The sequence below is a fragment of the Anas platyrhynchos genome, chromosome 1 (assembly GCF_047663525.1).
Source record: "Anas platyrhynchos isolate ZD024472 breed Pekin duck chromosome 1, IASCAAS_PekinDuck_T2T, whole genome shotgun sequence".
NCBI classification, from domain to species: Eukaryota; Metazoa; Chordata; class Aves; order Anseriformes; family Anatidae; genus Anas; species Anas platyrhynchos.
Window position 1 is genome coordinate 192491637 of NC_092587.1, and position 12555 is coordinate 192504191.

The 12555-nt window shown below is 38.8% G+C and overlaps 1 protein-coding gene across 1 annotated transcript; it reads left to right on the forward strand.

Moving 5' to 3' along the window:
* Positions 1 to 467: 467 nt before the first annotated feature.
* On the forward strand, positions 468 to 9117 carry LOC101798488 (stromelysin-1). The gene is given in 11 exon segments (XM_072033076.1): positions 468 to 569; positions 1398 to 1639; positions 1729 to 1877; positions 2918 to 3043; positions 3592 to 3753; positions 3885 to 4038; positions 5700 to 5833; positions 6381 to 6526; positions 6528 to 6544; positions 7900 to 8000; positions 9017 to 9117. Coding segments are annotated over 11 exon segments (1434 nt in total).
* Positions 9118 to 12555: the final 3438 nt, after the last annotated feature.

Below are 12555 nucleotides of genomic sequence, written 5' to 3' on the forward strand. Positions count from 1 at the left end.
AAATCAAAAGGAACATTGGATGGAAAATGTTATAAAGTTATGCCCTAGGTTTTTACAAAGTAAAACTACATTTTAATACTTAAAAAGTTAATGATCCTATTAAAAAGAAATTTAATCCTATTAAAAAGAAATGTAATGATCCTATTAAAAAGAAATACAGGTCTGTTTTCTCCTCATTAATCATATTTCCATGTTGCAAAACCTCCAGAAGGGTGGAACCGGATGAAAGACAACAATCGATCTTTTTGTGTTAAAACTGTTTGGCATATATTCTGTTGCTAACTAAAAGTTGTGAGAAGTAGTGAGTCAGGACTGGAGAACGCTATAAAGCAAATGAGTACTATATAAAGGTGAAACTATATAAAGGTGAAAAAGTGAAAAAGTGAATGAGTACTATATAAAGGTGAAACAGGTGAGTGTTTCTTCTTCTACAAAGAAGACTTTTCTAAAGGCAAGTGAAAAAGAGAATGGAGAACATTTCATTTCTCCTGCTGTTGTGTGCAGCACTTTCTCATGCTTTTCCTGCATATACAAGGAAGGAGAAACAAGAAGGCATGCAGCTGATTCAGGTAAGGAGGGTAGGCCTCTGGAGCTGAGATCTCTATCAACCATTAAGCATCCATTGTGGTCTCTGGAATAATGCTAGTATGTAATAGCTTGACAGATACTATGTATTCCAGTATGTACTGCAAATTCCATTAGAGTGAGTAACATGATTATTTCTCCAAGTAGGGGGATTTCTACTCTCTACTGTGACGTCAAAACCTTCTTTAACCTTGACTCATTCCTGTATTATTTTTTGTAGAGAACAACTAAAACTGCTGATGCATTCACTGCATCAGTGTTGAGTTGATTAAATAAATAATTAAACAACTGAGTCAGCGTATGTTTGACCTGTAGTCACGTGGAAATGTGGTTATTTATGTGACTTCTTGTATTATGAGATGTAGTTCTTCATAAGATAAGGATTTTTATTTTTTTATCCAAATTGTTACTCTAAAAAATGTGGGTAAATGGAATACCACTACTGAAATTTTGCATATATAGTCATATATTTCAATGAGTTTTTTCACTGCCTGCTCTAAATGACTCTGGGTAGCCCTGGAGCACAAGGTTAGTGAAGGACACATTACCAGAAAATAATCAGTTTATTAGACAACTGCTAAATCTGAATGTATTCTGAGTAAAACACAAAGCATCTGTAGTGATAATATAATACAAAATAATTGTCATTAAGAGAAAAATATTCATACAGGCTTTAACAAATTCTATTATGCATGTTCCTAAGGAACAAAGAAAAGTAGCGAAGATACGGGTCTGAAGTGGTATTAGCATAATTTTTAAGAGCTTCAAAAGTGAACACATTTGACTGTCCTAAAATGCTTTGTTTTCATTAGAAGTACCTGGAAAATTACTATGGCTTTAAGAAAGATGGGGAATCTTTCATTTGGAAAAGCAATAATCCAATGACCAAAAAAATAAAAGAAATGCAGGAATTCTTTGGACTGGAAGTGACAGGAAAACCAGATTCTGGCACTTTGGACCTAGTACAGAAACGTCGCTGTGGATTCCCTGATGTAGCTGGGTTCTCCACCTTCGCAGGAGAGCCAAAATGGGCAAAACAAGTTCTGACATATAGGTAATCATAATGCAATCCTTGATGTAAAGACAGTGTGTTATGTAGTTAAGTTGTAAGGACACAATTTTTCTCTATGTTATATTGTAAAGATTACTAAACTCTACACCAGACCTACACCCAGCAGATGTCAATGCAGCAGTCAAGAAAGCATTCAGCGTTTGGAGCAGTGTGACCCCACTAAAATTCATCATGAAGGACAGAGGTGATGCAGACATAATGATCTCCTATGGAGCCGGAGGTAACGGCCTACATAACCATAATGAGCTATTGCCAAATACTGCCAATATAAAGCCATTGACCTAAAAAGGTCATGATTCATTCTCATGTAGTGCACAGAAAAACACAATTCCTGCTCAAGATGTTAAGAAGATGATCCTTGAAGATGTTTGAGGGAGGATGTAGAGGGAGATGAAGAGAGGGGAGAGAAAATAAATGTAATGAGCTGCCTGTAGATCCCTGAAACCGTACCTAGTGTTAAACATACAATGTGTGCACAAACCACAAGGGGATTGGGGCTTGTGGAATATGCTCAGGTTCAGAGCATAATTGAGTGGGTAGCACTAGTTACACTCCTGGGTTACTCAGATGTTCTACGTGAGCTAAAAAAGTTCTAGACATACTCAAGGTTTGTATTTTTGGCATTGCCCTCAGGGTAGTGTTACCAGCAGCCTTCCCTCTTACATTAACAGTCATTCATGCATGCACTCTCCGAGTCAGCTCCTCTCTTCCCACCCAAATAAACATATCCACTCATTTGGGTTCTGAAGAGTGTGCAAGCACTGCATGTAACCCTTAAACCTATGCTATTAAGTCCTTTTCTGGAGTTTCCATTTAAGGGCTTACCAGTGAAGGGTTCACATTGTCCTCCTCAGGACCTTGCCATCAGCACTGAAGTTAGCCATAAGGTCAGGTTTAAGTAGTAACCTCCTGAGGGCTGCTGGCACAGAGCTTGGAAAAAAAAAAAAAAAAAAAAAAAAAAAAAAAAAGTATGATCAAAACAAAGAATAGATTTCAAGCAAACCTGTTTTGCCCTCCTCCTCACCCATGGAAGAAATAGATAAATGTCCACCCACATCTTGAGGAAGCCAAGTTTTCCTTACCAATGCATCTGTTTTCTCTATGAAAAATAGACCTTTTGGCAAATCTGTGTGGAAAGGGACCTTGAAAGTTTACAATCAGCAGAATAGAAAGCTCTGTGCATGACTGAGGTCTGTCACCCACTCCCACTGCTCCCTCCCTGTAGCCTCCAGTCATCTCTTTGTGGGATTTGCTTCTCAGGTCACAATGATTTGCTCCCCTTTGATGGCCCAGGAGGGTCTGTTGCTCATGCCTATGCACCCGGAAAGGACCTTGGTGGAGATGCACACTTCAATGAGGATGAAACCTGGACCAAAAGCACAGAGGGTAGGAAATTCAGTTCTCCAATCCCTACCTGAAGCAGGATATACATGGAATCAAGAATGCAAAGTCTGTCTCCTCTCTCCCTTAATAAGTGCTTTAAAATGGGGCTGATTTGAAGGAGCATTAGGCAGCTCTGGTTTCTGTAGTCATAAAAAGTCCTTGAGCTCTCTGATTTTAAAAGTTATGGCTTCAGCCAAACTTTTGCCCTGGACTGGGTGGAGATTTACTTGGGAGGAATCTAAGGGAATGGGCAACCTCCTTCTCCCCACCACTGCACCCAATTTGTCTCCCCTGTCCCCCTCCTCCCCTCCCCCCCCCCCCCCCCCATGGTTACATCACCTGCACTAATCCAGGGTCCTTCTCCTACACTGAAATGTTTAATGATTTCATTATGCTTCTTTCTGACCAGAATTTTGTCTCCAACTGAATTTTCCACAAATAGCTTTACTTTCTCGGGAAAGCAGTTTTGATAACCTATTATGGCCTGCATGTTTTGAGGACAAGTGAAAAGACACAGATCTCCTTTCATGCCTTTTGGTTGTTGTTTTCAGGTACGAACCTGTTTTATGTGGCTGCCCATGAGTTTGGACATTCACTTGGACTTTTCCATTCCAAAGACACCAATGCTCTGATGTACCCAGTTTATAGGAAATTTGACCCTTCAGTATTCCCTCTTCATCAGGATGATATTAAGGGCATTCAGTACCTCTATGGTAATTCCCTGTTATTAATCTTATAATGCTTGTAATTTCAAACATTTTGGAATACCTGTCAATAACTTTGTGTACTGGATATATGTGAATGACTCAGCATTTCAATTTCTTCCATAAACTGCTTCCTTTAGGACTTTCTATCACCTACAATGACCAAAGTGAGTCTGCTGAGATAAAGGACCCTACTGAGTCAAAAGAGCCTGCATTGCCAAACACCTGTAGCCCTGATTTAACTTTTGATGCTGTCACCACTTTCGGTGGGGAAATAATGTTCTTTAAAGACAAGTAAGTCTGCTTTCTGAAAGTATAATGCCCACATGTCATTTATAAATTATATACTACAGCATAGAAAAATAACTTCATCCAGAATATTGTACAGCTGCTTTTCCTCACTGTGGTCTCAAAGGGGTTCAGATGAGACAGAGATCTACACTCTGAGGTAAATGGCTAATTTGAGAAGTGGCTTATGAGCTCCAGCCTGCACAGGTGTTGTTACCTCTCTAGCCATCTGGGTGATACCATCCAACTTCAGTGACTTTCCTTCAGCCCTGTGAATGACCCTCCAGGAGAGGCCAACCTCAGCTGGTCACCAGAGGGGCTGAGCTCAAGCACTGGCTGGTTGAGGTGCCTGTGGTCACATTGTCTCTCACTATGCACAATCAGATGTCTGAAAAGAGGCCCTGGGCTGTACCAAGGTGTTCAAGCTCTCTTCCTTTACTGTTACGTGAACCAGAGCATGTATGAGTGTGTATGTAAATAATCAGGGCAATCGGGCAGTTCACACCCAAGCACAGGCTCAGCTTTGTGCTGTAGTGATAAGTCATATCTTATATCTCTCCCCAGTACTGGCTGCTGCTCTGCTATATCACTGAAAGCTATTCTCTCTACTTTCAGTGGAACGGAAGTGCCTAAATCTCACAGAGGATATTTATCACTTGAGTATCACTTATTATTTGTAGAAAAATTCACTTGAGTGGTTGCAAGCTTCAAGCTATAGCACAAATAGTGCAAAGCATTATAACAGCAGTCTGGCTGTTAGAGTTGAAACAAGCACCATACTCTGATTTATTAGAGAAAGTTCTGCTAACTGTATGTCTTATTTTATCATCTGTTAATAATTCTGATTCTTTCACTGCAGTAATCTCTAAGAGTGAAATCTATAATGAAGTGCTAAAATCGGTGTTTCTTTTTTGGGTTGTACAATATCTCCAGACACTCAGACACCTAGGAGAATTCAGCATCAGCAAAAGACACCACCAACATTGGGACTCTCAGCACCTTCATTCTGTCCTTGCTTTGAGCTGAGGGTGTAACTGTCCTGAGGCAATGCTTGTTTGAAAAGCCCCTGCAGTGGTGATTTAGTACAATAATAAAAAGTAAGGGTAATTGATTCATTGCTAAGCTCAAATAAACTGCCTGTCTCCGAAGGCATGACAGCCCAAAGATTTGGGAGAAGGGTATAAGAACTGCTTCAGACTCTCCCCAAAATCAGCATTAAAGGGAGCTTTAACTTCAGGGAGCTGAGTCCACAAAGCTGGACAGGTGTTATTTTGCAGAAGATACTTATGTACTCCAACTGTTTCTCTAAACTGTTGGAGGTAACACTGGGGTGGGGATTCATTCCCCAAATCAATCCCCAAATCAGTTTCTTGTACAAGAACCAAGTCTCTCTAGCTGGTCTTCTGCATAAAAGGAAAATAATAGCTGGTTAGATATGCAACAGTTCATCTGCCCTATCTTAGATGTCTGCATCAAGAGGAGAGGAATCCTCGCCATGGAAATGACATTCTTTCCATCAATATTACAAGGAGATTAGGGTGACTAACACAGGGTACATGGCTGAGTTTAGTCAGATAAATCCTGTCCCTGTTGCCATGGCATGGTTTCATGCATTCTTGTGTGTAAACGTCTGATTTTATTCAAAGCCTGTACTATGTTTACATCAGGCACTTTTGGCGCAAACATCCTGCAGTAAGAGAAATTGATTTTCATTTAGTAACTTCATTCTGGCCATGGCTGCCCTCTGGTGTTGATGCTGCATATGAAATCCCCGAAAAAGATGAAACTCACCTTTTTAAAGGTAAGATTTTTTAATATATTTATTTGTTTAAATTTTAATGCCAACTTTCCTAGTAGCTTAGAGAATGTGTCTGGCTTGAAAAACACTTTAAGGTCTTTCTGTGGTATTCCATGAACTTTAATTTAGTTCAATAAATTGGGATATTTCAATCACAGAGATAACAAACATATTATCCAAGATAAGGTACGTGTCTAATTTTTTAATATCAATAGAGAAAAGTTTTCATGCCAAAGTAAATGTCATTATTTTTGTGTTTTGTTTCATTTTCTGGAGAGTTATTTATTGAATTTGAAAATGATAACGTTTGTTTCTAGTCTGAGGAAAGCTAACATAAGTAGGAGGGAAAAGAGGAGTTTTAGTTTTTGTAAAATGTGGTGCACTCTACTATTCTTGCATGTTTTTGGACTGCAGAACTAGACTGTAGAATGTTATCAAGTAATCAGTAGCTTCTCTCTGTATTTTTTCATTTAAAGATTAGTTTTCACAAAAAAGGACTGCATCATTCCTGGAAGATTCTGATAATGTTTTCAACATTTTTTCTTGATAGGAAATGAATTCTGGGTTGTGAGAGGAGATACCATATTACCTGGATACACCAAAAAAATGTACATCCTGGGATTTTCAAAGGATGTTGCCAAAATTGATGCTGCTTTTTATGATAGAAATAAGGGGAAAATATATTGCTTCATAGGGGACAGACAGATTTTGGAGGTAAAATTACCTGTGTTACTTTCCTAAAAAGGAACAAGTATTATCAATATCCTGTCATGACTTAAGATGCATGTCACACTGTTTTGGTCATCTCTTTCACTGCCACAACTTTCTATGGAAAAAATATTTGAAAGGGAATTGAAACAATGTTCTTAGATCTCCTTTTAAATGTTTTAGTTATTTAACATTTATTTATTTATTTAAATTTACTTACTTTGGGGGGAAAAAAAAAAGTAAAAAGAAAAAAAAACAAAGCTATCTTACGGTTCCACAAATCAGCTCATGAAATCAGTCAGAACCATCTTAATACATGATTTTTATCAACATCAGTTCTGTGGGTTGAATATCCCTCTTTTCAGTTACAAACAGGGCATGAAGTTTCAGACAAATGTTTAGCACACCAAAGAACTCTCTGCTGTGCCCGGATATGATTTTCTTTCTTCATTCAGTCTCTGCTGCTCAGGTCTGTGTTGCAGGCCATATATTTCTAACTGAAGGAGGTGCTCCCATAACAGAAGCAGTAGGTAACCAGCTTTTGTAAGTGAATGACACAGCTTCTGTCTTTCATACACATGTATGTCACGCATACAGAGATCATCCTGGAGTAGCTAGTCAGCTACAAACTTACAGTTTGAACAGAAAACTACAATTCTACATTTTCATTCAAAATCTCATAGTCCAGAGGGCTTCATCTGAGTAATTTTTCTGATAATTAAAGCTCTTGCTGAACAAAGCAAAATGCTTTCAGCCTTGTTGTAAGCAAGTATGTTGCAGAATTCCAGTACTGATAAACTGTACTTCACTCAAAATTTCACGGCTTGTTGTAAGTAAACTGAGTAAAATAACTTAATCTATATTATAACTTAAGAAAAAAAGAAAAAAGAAAGAAAAAAAGAAAAAAAAAAGAAAGAAAAGAAAAAAAAGAGAGAGAGAAAAAGAAAAAAAAATCCTGATAAACACTTCTTGCAAAGAAGGATCAATAAAGCAATTTCTTTATAAACTTACAGATCTAACTTATGCTGGAGGTAAGATTATCTACCTCTTCTTTACATACAATCTGTTAAAAACAAAATAATAGAAATAGGGCAGATTTGTGATAATGGCTTACATACTAAGTATTCTTAGATGTATCTTAGATGGGGTCATGTAAACGGAAGGAATTCTTCCAATGCAGCTCATAGAGTAATAATTGTTTATGAAATCTTGGACCTGTCTCAAGGCTGTCTAAATGCTATTGAAAGTCTTCATTGAACTTGGATCCCTGGGGTGAAGTTCTTGGGGTGGGCTGGATTAATCATAAGTTTTTTGCACTTTTAATTTGCACCAGGTTTTTTCTTTTTTTTTTTTTTTCTCAGTTATAATCAAACAAATGAGTCCATGGACAGGAGGCCCAGACTGATAAAAGATGCATTTCCAGGAATGAATGGGAAAGTCGATGCTGCTTTTCAACACAAAAGTGAGTCATTTTTCTTGAATAAACTTGCACTAAACGACCCAGGGAGTCTCAGGGTCATGGGGCTGAGAGTGGTTAGACAGAAAGAGGCTCTTCTTCAGGCTCCTCATAGCCCTGAGGCTGACCCCTGAGACCCAGAAACAGTCATGTAAGACAGCTATGCTTTACTTTACCTCCTTGAAAAATCATGTTGATGACAGAAGAGCACCACTCAAGAACACACTGAGGTCTCAACAATGTAAAGTCTGCTGTGAGCCATGCTATCACAATTTGATCCTGTGACATAAAATGTCACTGCTTTGAGAATAATAATTGCCACTATCTTCTTCTGCACAACAGAAGATGTTTGCTGGGACAGACTCAAGTGTAAGTCTGCACTGCCAGATGGTACAGCTACCCAGTTCTCTCCTAGCTCTTCATCCACCTACCACCAAAACCCTAGAATGTTAATTGGAAGTCTATAGTTTCCTCCAGAACAAATCCTATATGTGAAGGTGGGAACCTGTAACTGCAGTCCTCACTCTTGGAGGCTGTTCTGAGGCTGGGTCTATCCTTACCCCCACATTATTTAGCAGCACCCTTGCAATCTTACTTCCTCTTGCACCCTACCGTGCTCTCTGCCACGACCCAGGCTGTGCAATACCCACTCCCAGATCCACAATAAAAGAAATGCTTCTGGAGGCTTTCAACAAAGCCTTTGCATGATAGTAAACGTTTTAAACTGCAGAAACACACCCAAGATAAATTTGTTGTAGAGTCATCTCATGGGCTTCATTAAGTAGATCATGCAGTGTATGTATGGCTGGTTTGCTGTGGAAGGTGCTAGCCCTGAGCAGGGTGACCCCGTGCCATGCTGCACCCTTTTGCAAAGGTTACGCCTGGGAGCAGATAGTGTTGGCATTGCGTGTGTATACAAAGTTTTTTCAACTCTCTCCAGCTTTTGTTAAAGTAAACTAATCTTTACACCTGCAATATCATAAATTAACCTGGCTTTTTTTTTTTTTTTTCTCTCTCTATAGACTTCCTTTATTTCTTTCATAGAAGAAAGCAATTTGAGTTTGACTTTGATAAGAAGAGAGTTACATACCTCCTAAAGACAAACTTCTGGTTTCCATGTTAGGAAAACAGAATCTACAGCAGAGTAGGAGATAATGCAGTCTTATTGCACTAGAAACACTTTTTCTTTTACAATTATACAGAACATATAGGTGCTTCAGAGTCAGTCATCACACCTCAACACCTGCATTTTCCTTGTGTGTTTCTGTAAATAACAAAAGAACTGTATTTATCATACTATGGTGTATATATACCAGAATTGTTTACTTACCAAAGAATAACACAGCTTTTACATTTGATAGAAAACCATGTCAATACACTTTTTTCCATAGTCTTTTCAGTCTTCATGCTGTAAATCACCCTACAAAGAGCCCTAGCATTGCTTTCAACAAGTTCTAGATATAAATTAAGCAATCAGAGCTACCTCTCATAGTTATGGAGAGACAGACAGGAGCTCCAGAAAACAATTCAGAAATCAACCTGAGATGGGCGCATAGGGACAGAAGTGCTTCTTCCTCAGTACTGGCAGCAGCACCATCTTGTTTGAGCAGCTTATGTTAGATGCCTGATTGTAGGTGGCTAAAATGGTGTGATGAATCCTACCCTAAGATATTTATTGATATTTATGTGATTAAAGGTTCATGTCCACTGACACAGGAGATTAGGAGCATCCTGGCACGTGGGAGAGACCCAGTCACCCCTGACCTGTCCCATGCCCCTCCATTTGGCATAGGGGAACCTCAGACTTTGGGCCAGGGGAATACCTGTCACTATGTGTCAATGACACAGAGCCTCCATCTCTCACAAACTGAGGGGTCACTGCCACTGTTCAGCACTGTTGACAATAATCTCCCAGGCACTGGGGTCAGGCATCACTGGCAACACTCCACAAGTGGGATTAAAAGAGTCATTCAAACTCTTAAGTACGCAGACGGACAGTTAGCAAGATCTAAGGTCTTAGAGAATGTATATTTTATGCATGAAAAAAAAAAATTACCTGGTGTCCACTGTCTCCCTTGTCAGACAGATTACCTATAAATAAATACATAAATATATAAATGAAGTAAAACATAAAAATAAAGTTTTTGATTCCTCACAAAATCACAGAAAGGTTCGGATGGGAAGGGATCTCTTGGTCCATCTGGTCCAACCCCTGCTCCAGCAGGGACACCCAGAGCAGGTTGCCCAGGACCACATCCAGGTGGTTTTTGAAGATCTCCAAGGAGGAGACCCCACAGCCTCCCTGGGCAACCTGTGCAAGGGCTCCCTCACCCTAGTGGTCACTGAAATATCTTTGTTTCAGTTTGTTTCAGTACACATTGCCTCTTATTCTGTTGGAACAAAAGTATTATATTTATATATACAATTGTATTATATGATTGCAATATTTCAACATGCATTATGGGACTTTTTTTTTTTCTGACATATATTTAGCCCCCCTCCTAGTAGCAGGTCTACCCAAATGGGACACCAATGTGTATTTAGACCATGAGCAAATTTAATCTGAACTTCATTGAGGTCAAAAACATGGTACAGCAAACTCAGTCTTGCAAGACACAGACATTGCCATTTGTTTGTTCCTGCAGCAAACAGTGCAAATACTGCTGCCATACCCTGCGGTAGAGCTGACAAATAGGACTTTGCTACGCTGGCAAAACTGGAGACAAAATGATTAGATTGAGCTACACCATGTCCAGAAAAATAAATAAGTAGATCTGATTGTTGTCTCATATTGCCAAGTTCAGGGAAACAGGTTCAATTCTTCTAATTTGAATGTCTGTATTGAATAAAGAAGGAAATATTTCAATTACATTAATTTGTTCCTTATTATTTGCCTCACACTCTTCTTGTTTCATAATTCTGTTATTCCTTCACATTTCTGGCATGGCTTTCTGAGTGGTCTCATAACCACAAGATATTTTAATGTCTTAATCAGTCCTCAGTCTCAGCTACAATAGTAAAAGCCAAAAAAGATGCATGAGTGGTTTGGCTCACACTTTATAGGTTTTATTTCCTCAAGGAATTCTCTAACTGCCTCTCAGCTTGGGTGGTTTTCTTCAGTTCTTCCTACTGCTGATCATCCTCTATAGTATCTTTGCCCTCCACAGCACTGCCATGTTATCTGACTGCATTAGAGCATGTTTCATTTAAACATAATATAATAATCTCTTCTGTCTCTAATCTTCCAGACATTTTCTGAAATACTCTCTTTCAGATGGGATTCTAGCTCTCAGAGCAATGCATACTTGTCCTAGATCTTTTATGATTGTTATGGCTCTCAAATACTTCTCTATTTCTTCATTTTTTATTATTTCTGGCGAGTTGGGACTCTACTTCCTTATTTCACTAATTACATGCCCAGATGATCATGCTAACTGTTGAATATGAAGTCATAGAATCATGTTGAATCAGAAGTAGAGCTTAATCGTCTGTAGTAAAATGTGTTCTAAAATAATTTAGGTTTCCTGTTGTATGTCGGTGTCTTATTTTTCTTCCCAATTCTTATTTTGAAAATATCTGGTACTGCTGACAAGTCAGCCTCATTGTTTGTGTGAAAATAGGCTTTTTAACTGTAGGCTATTGACCTACATTTAAGATCCTGCGTTCTTCTGAGATAAACTTTGAAACCAGGAATCTTAGCTGATATTATCTGTGATGCACTCAGTCCAAGTGTTTCAGTTACAGTTTCTCAGCCTTCTAAATGTAGCAGATTTTCTATGTTATAGCAAATTTCTAGCCTGTTTGCCTCAAAATTGAGTGAAGATAAAAGTCTCTTCACGAGGAACATTTTCATGTGATTCTTTTTCCTAGAGAATTCAGAGCACAAAAATGACTGTTTTCTTTAATAGTGCATATATAATGGTCTAATTTGCTGTGGTTTTCACCTCTTGTTTTGGAGGGTGTTTGGTCTACATTTGAATGTATCTATCTGTTTTCTGTTCACCAAGGACTCCACAGTGTGTCAATAAGACACAAGCCAGGATGTCCAACCTGGAAGGTCCAACAATATCTACCCTAGAAAAGCAGTATGGCTTGGATGCTGTTTTTCTTATCTCTTATTGGTTTTCTTGGTTTCACACAGTCACCCTCACTGGTAGGGAAAAACCTCCTTTGGCATTGTTCTTGGTATGATTATATATGCATCATCACTATAACTAGGACTGTGGTAATGAACTGGAAACACACTGTGTAATGATTTGGACACCCAGAACTAACATACCACAGAGTATTACCTAAATAAAACAGACAAAGATAAGAGAAAATGTGCTGGCCAAAAAGAACAAAAATAAAATGATTACATTTAACAGGGATTTAGGAAATGGTTCCTAGTGAAAACTTGGCTCTGGACTCCAACCAGCCCATCTGTGTTTGCTCCCTGACAGCTAGACTTTGCATGTTCACAATCAGTAGCTCCCAATGGGATGTTTCAGCATTAGTGCCATGCATCAAGCCTATAGCAATTCCTGTACGTCCCAAATGGGCCAGAGTCCCTGGGCATATG